The sequence below is a fragment of the Hemicordylus capensis genome, chromosome 2, assembly GCF_027244095.1.
Source record: "Hemicordylus capensis ecotype Gifberg chromosome 2, rHemCap1.1.pri, whole genome shotgun sequence".
In the NCBI taxonomy this organism is placed as follows: domain Eukaryota; kingdom Metazoa; phylum Chordata; class Lepidosauria; order Squamata; family Cordylidae; genus Hemicordylus; species Hemicordylus capensis.
In genome coordinates, this window is record NC_069658.1 from 369743138 (window position 1) to 369759957 (window position 16820).

General features: G+C 42.3%; 1 protein-coding gene across 21 annotated transcripts in view; it reads right to left on the reverse strand.

Moving 5' to 3' along the window:
- The window catches only part of TENM2 (teneurin transmembrane protein 2), a 1486671-nt gene that overhangs the window by 200280 nt on the left and 1269571 nt on the right, over positions 1–16820 (reverse strand). For all 21 annotated transcript variants that reach the window (XM_053288965.1, XM_053288966.1, XM_053288972.1 and 18 more), the window contains one exon: positions 1533–1738. In XM_053288965.1, coding sequence (XP_053144940.1) covers positions 1533–1738 — 206 coding nt within the window. The remainder of the gene's footprint in view (positions 1–1532; positions 1739–16820) is intronic.

The following is a 16820-nucleotide window of genomic DNA, read 5'->3' on the forward strand; positions in this document are numbered from 1 at the left end:
AAGGCTGGCTGACTAGAAATGAGCTGTGGAAAGCTTCCGGAAGCGGCCCCCTCTGGCCCAAAATTGTTTTTCGTGGGGGTGATTTTTATTCCTCAAGGACCAGTACCCAATGCCTCACAGGCCAGCATCAGTCCGCAGACTGGCGTTTGAAAAACACCAATTTAAATGGATGAAAAATAGGACATGATTAAAGGTCATTATAATGACGTAGGCTGGAAATTTGATGACATGAGGGTGCTTTTATAGACTGAATGATCACACATTTGCTGAGATAGCACTGCAGTTTCTTTTTGTGTGGCATGTGACAGCCAAAGCAGCACTGCTGGGGGCTTTCTGCCCCTCTGGAATGCCTTTCCCTATTCTATACAAAGCTGATTTTAACAGGTGGGTAGCTCCATCAGTTTGACTGACTCAACGAGGCATTTGGAATATTTGCTAAATAGTAATACAGAGAAGTTTCGACCTCACTGGGGCTCTCAGACAAGAACTGCATCTTCATAGTCTCAGGTTAATCATGTACCTAATTTGCTGATTATTGACTTGTTTCCACAAAGGATTTTACTTGCTTTGGCATATCAGCACTCATCAGTGATGAACTGTCAAGTGAAGTTTTGCATTCTTTTCACAGACCAATTTTTTAAACTGCAGGAACATGGAGTTTTCCATTTCAACTAAAGGACATCATCCAGTGTCAAATTCACATGATTTCTATTAATCTAGTGAGATGTAAAGAAAAGCTTTTATTGCTGCTTTCATTCTGAAATGGAGTACTCTGATGTTCATAGCATCACATAAGCAATCGATAGATACTGCCCAGTTGAGTTACCCTATTGTCAAGGTTTATAGTTGTGTGCAGAAAGCTGGAGTATAATTTCTGCTTGCAGAAACAGGTGAATGTGGTTAACTCAAGTCAGGATAAAAGAAGAATTGAAGCTTTTGTCTGAGGAGTGCTGGGTTCCTGCTGGGTTCCTGCAGGGAGAAACCACACACAGGAGCAAGCTTAAGCCAAGGTTTGTGAATTTTCAAATGTATTTAACAGAATAATAAAGTAAAATCTCAGAATAGTGTGCATTTTAGAACTGCTATGTTTGGGCTATGCTAAGAGAGCAGAACTGAATTGCTACGTGGTAATTCTCTCTTCAGACTAAGAACATCCAAAAAGATGGACATGCAGAACTACATCCCTAAGAATGTTACGAAGGATTAGTATATGAGCGAGATCAAGCCATATATGCTTAGGCTTAGAGGATCATCTAGGCCACAATTAAACGTATTATGGAAGACGTGTGGCTGCCTCCACCTCCCATTTTTCCAAAACCAATGATGTGACATTACTGCACTAAGAGTTTCCCTGCTCCTGTAAGTGATGGTCAATTCAATGGAGTGAAAGAATAGAAACCTACATAATCCTTGTAAAAGTTGTGGAAATATCCTGTGGTCTCAGAAAATACAATCCAATAGATATTAAAAATGATCACCAAGAGATTTCCATACATCCACCCCGCCCCCAATGAAGCATCTACATACAGTACCTGGACATGTGATGGTGGAAGTCCTCTTCTTATATAGACCGCAAATAGAGCATCCTTTCCTAAGGAAATATTGAATTTCAGGAATTGTGGCTGTGTGATATGGATTTGTGACCGCCAGAATACGCCTTGTGGTACTTCCTGTGTGACCCTCCGTCCGACCTCTGCCTCCCCGCTATCTATGCTGTTGTTTCTAGTGGCCCAAGGTCCTGGAAGACAAGAGCCAATAAAAGCAGATGAGATTCAGATTCGATTTTTAGTAGTCTCATTTAAGATGAAACTGTGTGGCAATCTTAGATGTCAAAACAAAACTTAATTGACAAGACTTATCCCACCTTTAAAAAAACCCAACAATAGTGAAATCACACTGCTTTCAATAGAGTTATATCAGTGTAAGAGTGAGAATCTGCTTCTTAGAAAGCCATAAACTCACTCCCTGGGGCATCTGAAATCTTGCATAGAGGTTCCTCTCCCATTTTTAATTCCATGATTGCTCTTTACTGATCAAACATAATAAGAGCAGAGAGGCAGCTAAGCACATTAAAAGCTCCTTCCACTCTTTTCAAGATCCTAACGTGAATAGGATATAAAAATAAACCCACAAGGGAAAGTAAGGGAGTAATTTCAATGTAAATTCACTGACTGAAGATTTTTATTCATCATGTGCCAAATACCAGCCAAGTTAGTAAACAAACAAAATATAGAAGGAGATGAATAAATACAGATTAAGGAGAATATAGTTAAATAATTTTAGATTTGCTTCTGCTAAATATTAGAGTGAAACTAATTGTTGTTTTAAGAGTCCCACGTAAGTTATTTGGGACTTGACCAAATGAAATATAAAATTTCTAGCTGGCCTGGGCACAGAGCATCTGCGCCTCTAGTTCTCCCTTTGTTCTCCCCCCCCTTGTTCTCAGCTCTTCCCCCTTCTTTCAGCTCTCCCTCGTTCTCGACCACCACCCTCGTTCTCGGCCTTCCCCTCTCTTCTCTTCCCTCCCTCTCGGCTCTCGCCCCTGTTCTTGCCCAATTTCAGCAGGCGCAGAGAGGCCTCATTCGGCCTTAGTGTGGCCTGACCTGTCATTTGGCCAGCAGGTGGAACCAGAGAGGGAGGCTGCACCACCCTCTCTGCTGCCTGCTTGGCCGATCTCCTTGTGAGGAGAACAGCTGTAGTTGGGCGGCACTCTGTAGGAGCAGCAGTTGGGCTGTCTCTGCAGTGGCTGACTCTGCAGTTGGGCTGACTCTGCAGTGGCTGCTCATGCCACCAGTTTCTTTCCTCCTGCCAGCAGCATTTTTTTCTTTGCCTGCTGCCACTGCTTTCTCTCGGCCAACCAGCCGCCTTCGGCATTCCTCTCCCTCTCCCGGCAGCTTGCTCATGAACTCCCGCGAGAGCTGCCACGCACAGGATTAGCCACCAGTATGCCTTAAAGAATTTATATATATTATACTCTCTCTCTCTCTCTATATATATATATATATATTTTCCCGTGTAGTTTAAACCCTCTTGCTAATGGTGCCAATATTTGTTTTCTTTGTGTACAACTGGCTGTGGAATATTACTTTCTCAAATCAAGAGAAAACGAACCATAACCATGTATATCCAAGAGAACATAGGAATCTGCTTTGTAGGATCATAATCCCCTTTAGTACAGACCTCTTTTTCAAACATCAGCAGCTAGGTGCTGCCTAGAAGCTCATAAGCATGTCACAAAGGGAACAGTCATCCTCTGACACCTATCCCCAGCAACATTTAAAGTATACTTAAAGCATTTTCTATGGCCAGGTTGACCAGTCTGCTTGACAAGAATTTTATTAAAAACTAGGCTTTGGGGCCTGTAAAGACAAGAATTTACCTTCTATGTTGTCTCTAATATGATTTTTTCAAGTAGTTTTCAAATTTTAGAAGGTACTTTTTTGGAGGGCACGCCAAAATATGTTTTGGCAACTTTCCCAGTTTAGGTTAGGTTCTACTTCAAAGGAATCGAAAAGGATGCGACATTTTGACAGGATGAGCACAAACCACAGACATTTCTGTCTGATGCGTTCTTTTGAAATAGGTAGTTTCATTAAAAACACCTAGGTACAAATTTGCAGGTATCAATTATGCAAATTCTATGTAAAACCAAAAGTCAAGGATAATTGACAAATTGGAAGATAGGTTGAAGAGTGGTCAGAATTCTTCTGGCCAATCAATATTAAGACAAACAAGGGGACAAACTGAGGGGGTGACTCCAAGACAGGATATAAGGGAGGGGCAGCGACACAGCAAAAGAACAAGGGCAACCACAGAGGAGACAGGAAAAAGGTATGAAAAAAACCCAGATAGCTTTTGACAAAAATATCTAGATCTCTGATCGATGATTAGAACATGCTGCCCGAACCCTGAAATTGCATCACATTGCTGCCTTCTAAGATCTGCCAAGATTTGGGTGGGAATATACAACCATTAATTTTATCATGTGGCCATTCGCTCCTCTGACTCCATCACGGCTTTTAGAAAGCTTGTTAAAACTTGGCTTTTTACCCAGGCTTTTACATAATCGTTTTTACTGCTGCTTCTGTGTGTTTTTTACTTCTTGTATTGTTTTTATGCCTGTTTTTTATATGTTTTTATATTTTTTAGCTTGATGTTTTAATTGCCTTTTTATTGTATGTTTTAACTTTTGTAAACCGCCTTGGGGTTGTCTTTTAACGAAAGGCGGTATATAAATGCAACAATAAAAATAAAATAAATAAATGAATCATCTGTCTATGTGTTTTCTTGAGTTCTAAAGGGATAAAATCAGCCAAGCAAAAGACAAAGTACCAAGACTTCTGAATGATCTTTTCCCCTTTTGGGAAGCGGGGATCTTGATACCCTAAATTCTTACATACTGCCTTGAAATATGCAAGATATGTTTTTTAAGTTATTGCAGATAACAGCCATTTAAAAAAAAAAACCCAACTCTTGTTGATTTCTCTAATGAGAATGTTAATTAGACCTTTTAAGAATCTGGCACCTGCCCAGTCATCAGACCTCACAGTAGAAGGTCTAGCTGAGCTATTACACTGATTGGAGCAACATCCATGCTTCCTAAGAGCTCTCATAGGTCCTGAAGACCTGATTTGCTGCGAGCTCCTGTGCCTGCTCCCTGTTTTCTTTCCCAGGTGTTTATTTTTTTTTTAAATAGTTTTTAAAAAAACTATATCCGTTTCAGCGATGATGTATGGCACATATACGAATACTGTTTTCAAGAACCTCTAATGCCTACTAACTCACCTTTAATCTCTATTAGTCATCTAGGTTCTTTTAAAAACATGACAAAATGGAGGATATTTTCTCTCTCTCCCGATACATATGTATACATTTATAGAGTGTTTTATCTGACATGTTTATATGATTGTTAAGTGTGGATTAGGTCGTTTTGTAAGTGCCCTCTTCATATATAGAAGAACAATTGGGATATATGCCTAAACATCTGGAAGTGAAAGCATTTGCCAAAATCTGTCTTGGTTTTTTGCCAAAGCTTATCTTTGCGAGGCAGCACTTTCAACAAGGGCATAGCGGTGTGGCATGAAACTGTGTATAATCCAAGTAAGTACCAAAACATATCCTTTGCATCCATTGTCTTTAAATGTAATTACCACTGCAACAAGTTTTCAATTTTAAATTCCAAATTGCCTGTGCTCTTGAGGCTTACAACGGCATGTAATGAAAACCCATTTAAACATATTCTATTGCCAATGTCTTTACATGGTAAGAGAATGCTTTGACTGAACATTGTTAATCTTTGAATAACAGTTTTAATAAGCTGTGTCTTTTAAAAAATTTTCTAGGTTAATGGGTCTTCAGCAATAACGGAGAACAAAAGAAAAGTCAAAGGGAAACACAAGAGCGCATTGGCTACAAATGGATAAATGGGATTAACGTCATGTCAAGCAACTTGCCTATGTGGCTATGCCTGAATGACTCATCAGCCTCAAGAGGCATCAAGTGAAGATTCAAAATGGAACAATTGTCCTCTCTACATGCACTGCCACTTATCTGAGAATCTCTGAACATTGGGAGAAACTTCTTAACAGTGAAAGCAGTTTGACAATAGCACCAGTTACCTAGAGGGTTGGTGATCTCTCCATTTCTGCACGTCTGGATGCTTACTGGTGGGTCCCAATTCTAGCTAAGCTGTTTACTCAGATAAACAGGTCAGGTAGTTTTTCTGCTAGATCAGGACTGCACAACTTCAGCCTTCCAACAGTTGTTCCCTGACAACTGGAGCTATGATGATGAGAGCTGCAGTCCAACAATAGCTGGAGGGCTGAAGTTGTTTAGACCTGTACTAGATGCTTATCTAGCACGGTGGTGCCAATCATCAGAACCCAATAATTATAGACCAAGCAGTCTCCTTGATGTGGCCTATAAACTGAATGCTTGTTATTTTCTCCATACATTGAAAACATGGGAGAAAGAACATTCTATTATTCAAATTCGATTATTAAGGTGCACTGACAGAATCAATTTAAAGGGGTAAAATGGGGGTGTATTCTGTCTCCCCCCTTTCTCTTTAATCTAACATAAACAATCAAGTCACAAGTATAATGCTCCCTCTTGTCTTTGCACCTACCTAGAAAATAGCAGTTTTGTTATATGCTAACTTAAATTTGATTTTTTAAATAGATTAGGCTTAAAAATAATACTGACCAGGTTTGGTTATCGGCATTCATCGACATCTTGCTCTTCTGCAAAGAGCAAAAGCTATTAATAAATTACTCCAAATCTAAGATCATGGTCTTTGGAGAAAAACCACAGCACTTCAAAGGGCTACAGTGTGGTTTGGATGGTATAAAAATAAGTAAGTTTTGGGCGGTGTAAAAATGTTTTAAATAAATAAATAAATACAGTGGAGCAGGATGGCTTACACTGGTAAAGGTAATGTGTGCCGTTGAGTCGGTGTCGACTCCTGGCAACCACAGAGCCCTGAGGTTTTTCTTTGGTAGAATAAAATAGAGGTTTACCATTGCCATCTCCCATACAGTAAGTACTTGGCGATAAATTGTGATGATAAGATGGATGCACCATACAGAGGCCACCTTGCTAACGTGTGCTAAAACCACTGCACAGCTACGATGTTTCTTTTATTCCATTGACAAATCCCAGTCTCAAGATTTACGTCTCTAAAGCTATTCCCCAAATGTTGTATGGAGTGGAAATGTGTGGGGTGGGAGGGGCCAGGAAGAGTTAGAGACTACTCAAAATAAAATTCAGAGGGAAACTCTAAGACTCCCCCAGGCTCTCCCGTGGCCCATCTTAGAGCAGAGGTATGGCTACCCTCTATTGCCAGAATACTTTGTCTTTGCCACTGGCACAGATGACATGAGATGGAGGATATCAGTGTCACAAAGATGTGCTGGTTTGAACAATCAAAGTATGGAGGCTGTGCGCAGCAGGGAGAAGATCAGTAAAGACTTTCGAATATAACGATTGATGATTTCTTAGCTAATGGCCAAAGGATGACCCCAAAAAACTGGATTATTGAGCAGGATGCTGTGGAGGACAGGGCAATAATTATCAATTTGGTTCATCAAGATTAAGAGGAACCACTCTTAGGTGTTGTATTTCCAAACCTTAACCTATGCCAGAGAAGCACTGGGCTTTCTTGGGAACTCAGATTCCATGTGATGCCCTTGAGTGAAGATACTTAGGCATCATTTCATTGGCAGAATGGATATGTATTTAGTGATGTGACAAGACTGATGATCTCTTGTTCTGCCCCTTGTATATGGAATCAAAGAAGAAACTTCTGGCAGCTATTCTTCAGCGGTATTCTCACAGATCACCTCAGGATGTGGTCGTGGAATTACAGGGTGATGACTTGTTTTATTTATTTATTATTAGATTTATATACCGCCTTTCATAAAATTATCTGAAGGTGGCTTGTTCTTGATTGTTCAAAATACTCAAGATGATTGTTCTTATATTACATACAGGTGAAACTCGGAAAATTAGAATATTGTGCAAAAGTCCATTAATTTCAGTAATGCAAATTAAAAGGTGAAACTGATATATGAGACAGACGCATTACATGCAAAGCGAGATAAGTCAAGCCTTAATTTGTTATAATTGTGATGATCATGGCGTACAGCTCATGAAAACCCCAAATCCACAATCCCAGAAAATTAGAATATTACATGGAACCAAGAAGACAAGGATTGAAGAATAGAACAATATCGGACCTCTGAAAAGTATACAGTGTACTGTGCTTGATTGGCCAGCAAACTCGCCTGACCTGACCCCATAGAGAATCTATGGGGCATTGCCAAGAGAAGGATGAGAGACATGAGACCAAACAATGCAGAAGAGCTGAAGGCCGCTAATGAAGCATCCTGGTCTTCCATAACACCTCATCAGTGCCACAGGCTGATAGCATCCATGCCACGCCGCACTGAGGCAGTAATGGCTGCAAAAGGGGCCCAAACCAAGTACTGAATACATATGCATGCTTATACTTTTCAGAGGTCCGATATTGTTCTATTCTACAATCCTTGTCTTCTTGGTTCCATGTAATATTCTAATTTTCTGGGATTGTGGATTTGGGATTTTCATGAGCTGTACGCCATGATCATCACAATTATAACAAATTAAGGCTTGACTTATCTCGCTTTGCATGTAATGCGTCTGTCTCATATATCAGTTTCACCTTTTAATTTGCATTACTGAAATTAATGGACTTTTGCACGATATTTTAATTTTCCGAGTTTCACCTGTATACATATTCAGTTGCCTTATTTGCAGTAGTGGCTAGGAAACTACAAGCTCATGTTATTTAAAGTAGTCAGGAATTTTGATTTTATTGTATTTTTCTATTTTGCCTTCTTTAAAGCATCTGTTTTAGCTGTATCTGTTTTGATTTTATTGTAAAATGTTTATATGCAATGGCCCATGGCTAATAAAAATATCAACTTGAATTCTAACAATTAAGGATGCAGTCCAATGCACACATACTTGAGAATTAGTCACATTAAATTCAATGGGACTTACTTTCATGTAAGCATGCAAAGAATATGGCCACATCCTCCATCTTGTCCAGGGAGAAGCCTCCTTGCCCTAGATTTGTTCTGAATGAAGTATGAGGCAATGGATCTTCCCTGGTTGGCTGGAATACCATCTGAACCAGGCTTGTGTTTCACAGAACATCTTCTTATCTTGGAATTAATATTTTTATACAACATTGGCCTTTCTTTATTGGCAAGGTATTTTAAGAACATAAGAACAGCCCTGTTGGATCAGGCCCAAGTCCCATCTAGTCCAGCATCTTGTTTCACACAGTGGCCCACCAGATACCGCTGCAAGCCTACAGGCAGGAGTTGAGGGCATGCCCTCTCTCCTGCTGTTACTCCCCTGCAAGGATCTATCCAAGTGGTGTGACACAATAAAAATTTGATGACAAAAAGCAATGGTACCTCACCTATTTTAAAATGCAGTGACTGAAAACAGCCACTCTATGCGAATGCAGTCTAAGAGACCCAAGAAATAAATGATGTGCCTTCTGCATACTCTCTCTCATCTAGTGAGGAATATTTGCCCAATTAATTAACTTTGTTTTCAATTTCCTTATCTGAATATTTCATAAGTATGAACCAAAGCTGAGTGAAGTTAATAGGCAGCTGTCTGCTGATAACAAAAAAACCTTAGCTTTTTTTGTCTAAAAAACCTTACTCCTCCTTCAAAGGTAAACTAGTCTTTCAAAAGTTCCAAGCTGCATAATGCAACTTGGAGACTGTGGTGAAGAGACTGCTACACTAGATGCTTTCTGAAAAATATCATACTTCTTGATGGCAGGTATCAAGCAGCTGTGAAGGTGCTACTTAAGAAACAGCAGTTTGAACTGGTTCATTGCATTAGTTAAATTTTAAATCTTCCTTTTTCATGGTGATGTAAAACGGATCAATTTTCCAGCACACTCAGATGCTATAATTCTACAGAAGGCTGCTCAGGTATAATTAGAGATACTACACAACTGAGGAATAGATTTTAAATATTCCAACCAGTTAATCTGGAAATATGCTTTAAAATGACAAGGATCCACACAAGCATTACTGACTAATCAGTTTTAAAATGACATCATAGTTAATCTGAAACTCGAAATAGAAAACATGCTGCAGAGAATAGAGAATATGCTGCAAATAAAAATAAGGCCCTTACTATGGTACTTGTAAAACTTAACAAAAGTTAAAAAGCATTCCAGCATAAATCTGCTTTAGATATTATTCTGCATCACATAGTTTTATCTGTAGCAAATAAAAGTGAATGCTGGGTATTTCCTAAGACTTTACACTTCATTCCCATTAATTCTGCAAGCAATGCAGCTAGCTCAGGGATCATTTGAACTCTTAGAAGGGCTCTGCAGACTTGTATTTCATTGTCTATTAACACAGTTTATGCCATACATGATACAGTTTTGAGCTGTCAATAAATTCTGCTAATAGCACTTGCTTATAGTTCTGCTGAGTCCACGTAACACTAAAATAAGTACAAAACTTTCATTGAGGATTCAGTATTAAGCCACCTACTCCAACTGATCTATAACATTTCTTCCGGTTCTAATTCAAATAAAGCCTTTTTCAGACATTCAAAAGGGCTAAAATGAACATATGTAGCAGAGGGGATGGCATTGCAATGGCTGATGCATGTGCAGAGTGCCACTAAGTGTACAACTGTATGCAAGGCACACTCTACACATTATAATGAATAAGCATCTGTTTGGACAGAGTCTACCCATTTATACCTATCCATGAGGGTAGGTATAAATTGACATTTCACTAAATGGAGGGAAGTAAGAAGTGGGGTCCCCCAGGGATCTCTACTGGGACCTGTGCTTTTTAATTTATTCATAAACTAGTATTTTTAAGCCTGTTAAAATAATGGGCGCTAGTCCCTTTTTTGTTGTTGTTTCCTTTATTCCTTCTCCCTCTCTCTTTCGCCCTCCTTTCCTTTTTCCTTTTCCTTTTTCTCTCTCTCTCTTTCACTCCTTCCTTTTCTCTCCCTCTTCCTCTGTTTCCTTTCCTTCCTTTCTTCTCTCTCCCTCTCTCTCGTTTCCTTCCTTTCTTCCACCTCTTCTCACTCCCATCTTTCTGTTTTCTTTCTCTTTTCCTCTTTTCTTTCTTTAACGGGCTCGCTCTTTGGGGCTGGCTGCTCCTCCCTCCCCTCTGTCTTTTTTTTGTCCTTCTCCCTCATTCCTTTCTCCTTTTTCTTTCTTCTTCCTTCTTTCCCTACTTCTCTCTTTCCTACTTTCCCTCCCTCCCTCCTTGTTTCTTTTGTCCTTTTCCTTCCCTTCTCTCTCTTTTCTCTCCTTCCTTTCCTTCTTTCCATCTTTCTATTGTCCTGTCTCCCTCCCTCACTCCTTCATCTCTCTCTCTCTCTGTCTGTCTTTGCCTTCCTCCCTCAGTCCCTTGAACGTAATGCTGAGGAGGTATCTTTCTCCGCTTCCCTCCAACTTACTTTTTGGCAGACCATGCAGACCTGCCCATTGTACCATGCACTTTTTGTACTTAAGTCTGCTAAATAACTACTTTAGCTTTTTAGAAATGCAGGACAGAATTTTTTTTTTTTTAAACCAACGCAACATAGCAAAAATAAACATGGGAGGGGGGCAGCGCTACTCTACACAAAAGCCTCAGTTGAGAGGTGAGGGGATAGAGTTCTTTTGGACACTCCCTCCTCCCGTCAGACTGAATTTGCTGCTGCTGGTTTGATCTGGGACATTCTCCTCAGTCTTATGGTATGGATTTGGGCTTGGGCGGGGGTGGCGGGGTTTGCTGTTTGTCAGCAACGTTTGTCAGCCGGGTTTTTTTAAGTTGAGGACTGCTTGCATATGGATACAGAGGTGAGGGACCAAAAGGTTATGGAACAGAAAGGGCAGCAGCTGTAGGTTTGTGACACTTGCATGCAGCATTCAAATGTATACATTTGATAAGGGCAGTGGCCCTATTATCCGTAACATCTTGGGGGGCAGCTGTGCAGGTTGCTGCGAGAGAAACAGGAAAGAGCCTTCCAGCATCACTTTTCTCGGCAGAACCTGAGGACACGTGCAGCAGCCACTTTGCTGCGCTGAAGCGAAGCAGGTCTCGGGTCCCCGACTCGGTGGGCAAAGGGTCACCTTTCAAAGTGGTTGTGAACACTGTGTACGCTCTAAATAAAACAAACGCGTTTGTTTAGCAAGGGGAGAGCAACTGTCCCTCTTCAGCCCACCACAGCATCCCTCTCAGAGGCTGTTGTGTTGCTTCTTAAATTGTGCCTTTGGGACAGGAACCATTTTCGTTTTATTATGGCGTCTTGTTCTATTTTCCTGCGTAAGCCACTTTGATAACTTTATTTGAAAAGCAGTATATACAGATCAACATATCAGGTCTGGTCAGTGCCAGGATGGGGCCCCATGTGTGCTGTCTTGAGTTCCGTCACACTCAAGTTGCTGTTTTGGCGGGCGGGGGGTGTAGTGCTTAATGAAAACTTTTTGTGTGTGTGTGTTCCTTGCAACCGGCCGGACCTGGCGTCGCTGTCAATTATTACCCACCCGCCTCTGCCGTCACTGCCCTCCCCGGTCAACGCTTCTTATTTGTTTTAGCGGCAGGGCTGGTCCCGCCGCTGCCGCATCTGCCCTCGCCGGTTTCTGCTTGTAATTGTTTGTTTTTGCAGCAGCGCTGGTTCCGCCGCTGCCGTCTCTGCCTTCCCCTGGTCTCCGCTGCTTCTCTGCTGCTCCTCATTCAGGCTGGTTCCGCTGCTGTCGCCTCTGCCCTTCCCGGTCCCCGCCTCTCTTTCTTTTGCGATCTAATCTCCCCGCCGCTGCAGGTTTTTATTTCTGCCATTGCCGTCTCTGCCCTCCTGGTCCCCCCGTGGGCCTCTCTTTTCTCCCCGCGTTTTTTTTTTTTGTTCCCCGCTGCCGCCTCAGCCCTCCCGGTTCCCCCTGCTGTCGCTTTTTTTGTTCTCAACATGGCTGCCCGTGTCTGGGCGGCCGTATCTTTCTCAGCCGTTCTGGGCTTGCGCTCTGCGCATGCCCAGAATGGCCGAGAAAGACACGGGCCGAAAAGACACGGGATCATGCTTTACCCTTTTATTATAGAGGATGATCTATAAATTGGGGTAAGCAGCCAGGTGGCCAAATTTGTGGATGACACCAAACTATTTAGGATAGTGAAATCCAAAACAGATTGTGAGTAAGCTCCAAAAGGATCTCTCCAAAGGGGGAGTTGGCAACAAAATGGCAAATGCTGTGTCTCCCTCCCCTTCCTATTGAGCATACATCCAATGGGGAAGGTGGAGTGGAGGTTCTGCTTCAGTAGCAGGTTGCAGAGCCACGAGATGCAGGAGCATGGATAGATGAGCCTAGCAGGTGCAGCTTCCTTCCTTCATGTGGTGGTGGTGGTGGCAATGAGAAGTTAGCAGTTAGCGAACTTTACTCAGTTAGCCGTTAGCTAAACAACTTTAAACAAGCAGCTACCCCTGCTAACTGAGTAAAATGGCACCTTTTAAAGTGGTGAATCTTCTATTTACCATAGGGAAAGCAATGGGCCCTATCCATCCCCAGCACAGCATTCCTTAAATGAATGGTGGTGGTGTTACCATGCATTTCTTTTTAGATTGTAAGTCCTTTGGGGACAGGGGAGCATCTTATTATTTATTTTTCTATGAAAACCACAGTGAAACCTTGCACTGAAAAGAGAACAAGTGAGTGGAAGACTGTGCATGCACCATGCGCCAGCATGCAAAGAGGCTAGCTTGGTAGCTAGCTGGCTGTCCTGCCTCATTTCAAGAGGTGAAGTTGCTGGCCTAGCTGGAGAGAGCAGGCTGGCTGACCCATGGGGGAGGAGATAGAGGACTGTGCGTATGGTAAACCTAACCAGGAGATGTATTTACAGCTAAGAAGCAGAGACCCTGAGAACTCTGCACCTAGACAGCAGACTGAGCAGACATGCAGACCACCTGGCCATCAGCTTCACAGTGGTGAGCTGTATTCTCAAATTATCCATTTTTTCCTCAAAATATGCAAATATAATAGCAATAAACACATGCACATGTTATGCAAAGTGGAGACTTTGTGGAAATTATATAAATACAGGTATACAGATTTACTTAATTTTGACTATCCCGGGATCATAACATGAGTTTAAGAACCGTTTTAAAAACTATCCTAACTGCTGCTTTTGTTCAGAGTCATGTAAGGATTCTGAGCATCAGGGTCTGGGTAGCTGATGACCAGCAGAGCTGCCTGTCCACCTTAACATGTTTAATTCAAGAAATCATCATGCACAAGCTGAAGTAAATAAAAGCAGGGCGGAAAAAGTGGGGAGTAGCAATGAGAACAGGGGCAACTCGCTAATGAGCTGAGGTGTTTGCCTCAGGTGGTGCCTGCACCATCAGCATCACCCCACCCTCCCACTGGCCCAAGGTGCCCCCAGTTGCCGCCTTGCCTGCCACCACTCGGTGAGGATGGACAGATGGATAGATACACTTTATTACAGTCTATGACCAGTTCAGAAACATGAAGGAACATAATACCCATTACAATAACGACAGTATCAGTTTACTATATACAATGACATAGTAAATTATTCCATGGATTTTGCCGTATATTCATTGCTATTATAAAAAACCCTATAGAACTTGTACTCTGCTAGATGGATACCTATGATGTTCATCTACCGACACTAAAAGCTCCTTTCTTGCGGCCGTTCCAGCAGTAGATGAGCAGAGGCAGGGCTGCAAGGGACTCAGTGTGAACGGAGCTTCTAGCAGAGTCCCCTGCAGCCCCACTGATCCTAACTGCCCAGGGAGTGGGGCAGGCAGGCAGGGCTGCCACTGCCCACTGACTCTGGCGGGCATCAGGGAGGAATGGCCAACATTAGAAAGCATGGCCAGCTTTGTGCAGTGCCACAGCTCAAGCTGGCACTGAGTGAGATGTGAACGAAGAAGCAAACAGGCTGCAACAGAAGCTCAATGGAGTGCTGGTTATGGACTGACATCCAGACTAACATCCCATATACTTAAAGGTATTTTGCACTTGTAGCAGAGAGAGGCAGTGTTTGCTGATCTCTTCTTCCTTCCACAGTCCTACTGTACCTCCTGAAAATATGTCCAAAAGGCTTGCAGGACCCTCAAGGATATTTTTAGGAAGCCTGGAGGACTGCAGAAGGAAAGGTATTTTGGTGAGAATTGCCTTTCCCCTGTTGTATGCTTGAAACGTTTTTGGGTGCACACAATGTTAGTCTAGACACACAATATTAGTCTGGATGCCAGTCACTGAAAATGTTGAGCAAAGTTATTTATTAGAATCACGGGGACACAATTAGGTCACTTAATTTATTTGCTTATGTCTATGGTCAAAGGGTAGAATACCCAGGCAGAAGGGCTGACACCAGGTGATGACAGATCATATACATGATCTGACCCATTTCAAACTGGCTTTAGAGCTGGCTATGGGGTTGAGACAGCCTTGGTCGGCCTGATGGATGACCTTTATCAGGGAATCAACAGAGGGAGTGTGACTCTGCTGATTCTTCTGGATCTCTCGGCAGCATTTGATACCATCGACCATGCTATCCTTCTGGATCGCCTGGGGGAGCTGGGGATAAGGGGCACTGCTTTGCAGTGTTTCCATTCCTATCTCTCAGGTAGATTCCAGATGGTGGAGCTTGGTGACGGTTGCTCCTCAAAACACGAGTTGTTATATGGAGTCCCTCGGGGCTCCATTCTGTCACCAATGCTTTTTAACATCTACATGAAACCGCTGGGTGAGGTCATCAGGAGGTTTGGTGCTGGGTGTTATCAGTAAGCTGATGACACCCAAATCTACTTCTCCTTTTCATCTTCAGGAAATGGCATTCATCCCCTAAATGCCTGTCTACAGGCAGTAATAGGCTGGATGAGGGATAACAAATTGAAGCTGAATCCAAGCAAGACAGAGGTGCTCATTGTGGGGGATCAGAATCTGAGGGGTGAGTTAGATCTTCCTGTGCTGGATGGGGTTACACTCCCCCAGAAGGAGTAGGTGCGCAGCTTAGGAGTACTCCTGGACCCAGGCCTCACCCTGGTATCTCAGGTGGAGGTCATGGCCAGGAGTGCTTTCTATCAGCTTCGGCTGATTTGACAGCTGCGCCCATTCCTCGAAGAGGATGACCTCAAAACAGTGGTGCATCCGCTGGTAACCTGCCGACTTGACTATTGCAATGCACTCTACGTGGGGCTGCCTTTGTACGTAGTCTGGAAACTTCAGTTAGTTCAGAATGCGGCAGCCAGATTGGTCTCTGGGGCAACCCGGAGAGACCGTATGATGCCTGTTTTTAAACAGTTACACCGGCTGCCAATATGTTTCCGGGCAAAATACAAAGTGCTGGTTATTACCTTTAAAGCCCTGAACAGCTTGGGTCCGAGATATCTTAGAGAGCGCCTTCTTTTACATGATCCCCACTGCACGTTAAGGTCATCTGAGGAGGTCTGTCTCCAGTTGCCACCAGTTCGTTTGGTGGCGACTTAGAGGCGGGCCGTCTCTGTAGCTGCTCCTGGGTTGTGGAATGCACTCCCAGCAGAAATTCGTCATCTTAATTCTTTACTGTCCTTCAAGAGAACCCTTAAAACCCATCTGTTTGGCCTGGCCTTTCAGGGTTTTTAATTAGTTTTAATGTTAACCTGGTTTTCAGGGTTTTAATCGCTTTGATAGTTTAATTGTTTTTTTAAGATGTTTTTAAATTGGTGTTTATATTTGTATTTCTGTTTTAATTGTTTTTAATGATTTCTGTTTTTTAATTGTAAACTGCCCTGAGCCAGTTCGGAAGGGTGGTATAAAAATCGAACAAACAAACAAACAAACAAACAAACATGCAGAGTAAATACTAGGCCCAAACTCTGTCACAATTATTCTGGCCTAGCAGCAGTATTTAAGGGGTATGAGTTGCAATTCTTATGCCACCAACTCCAGCAGCAGCATCACTACCACAAGGATTAATAAGAATCATACGAAGAATAAATTTTTTGTGGAGTGTGGCTGTTTTCTGCAACAAATCTGTAGCTGATCACATTCTGACATGCTTGTTCTTATGATTCTTGCTGGGTCTTGTCTACAGAAAATTCTGCCTGCCATGCTGGACCAGGAAAAGATAGAAACCCAACAGGTGCAAGGGGCAAATTTACTGTTACAAATTGTATTAGTTCTTGCAGAAATACCAAAGAGTCTTAGAACATGTTTGTGGAGTTCATCAGAATCTCTATGAGAACCAAGAAGCAGACAGATTTCATTGCCTCTCCAACATATTCAACAAATAGCTCCA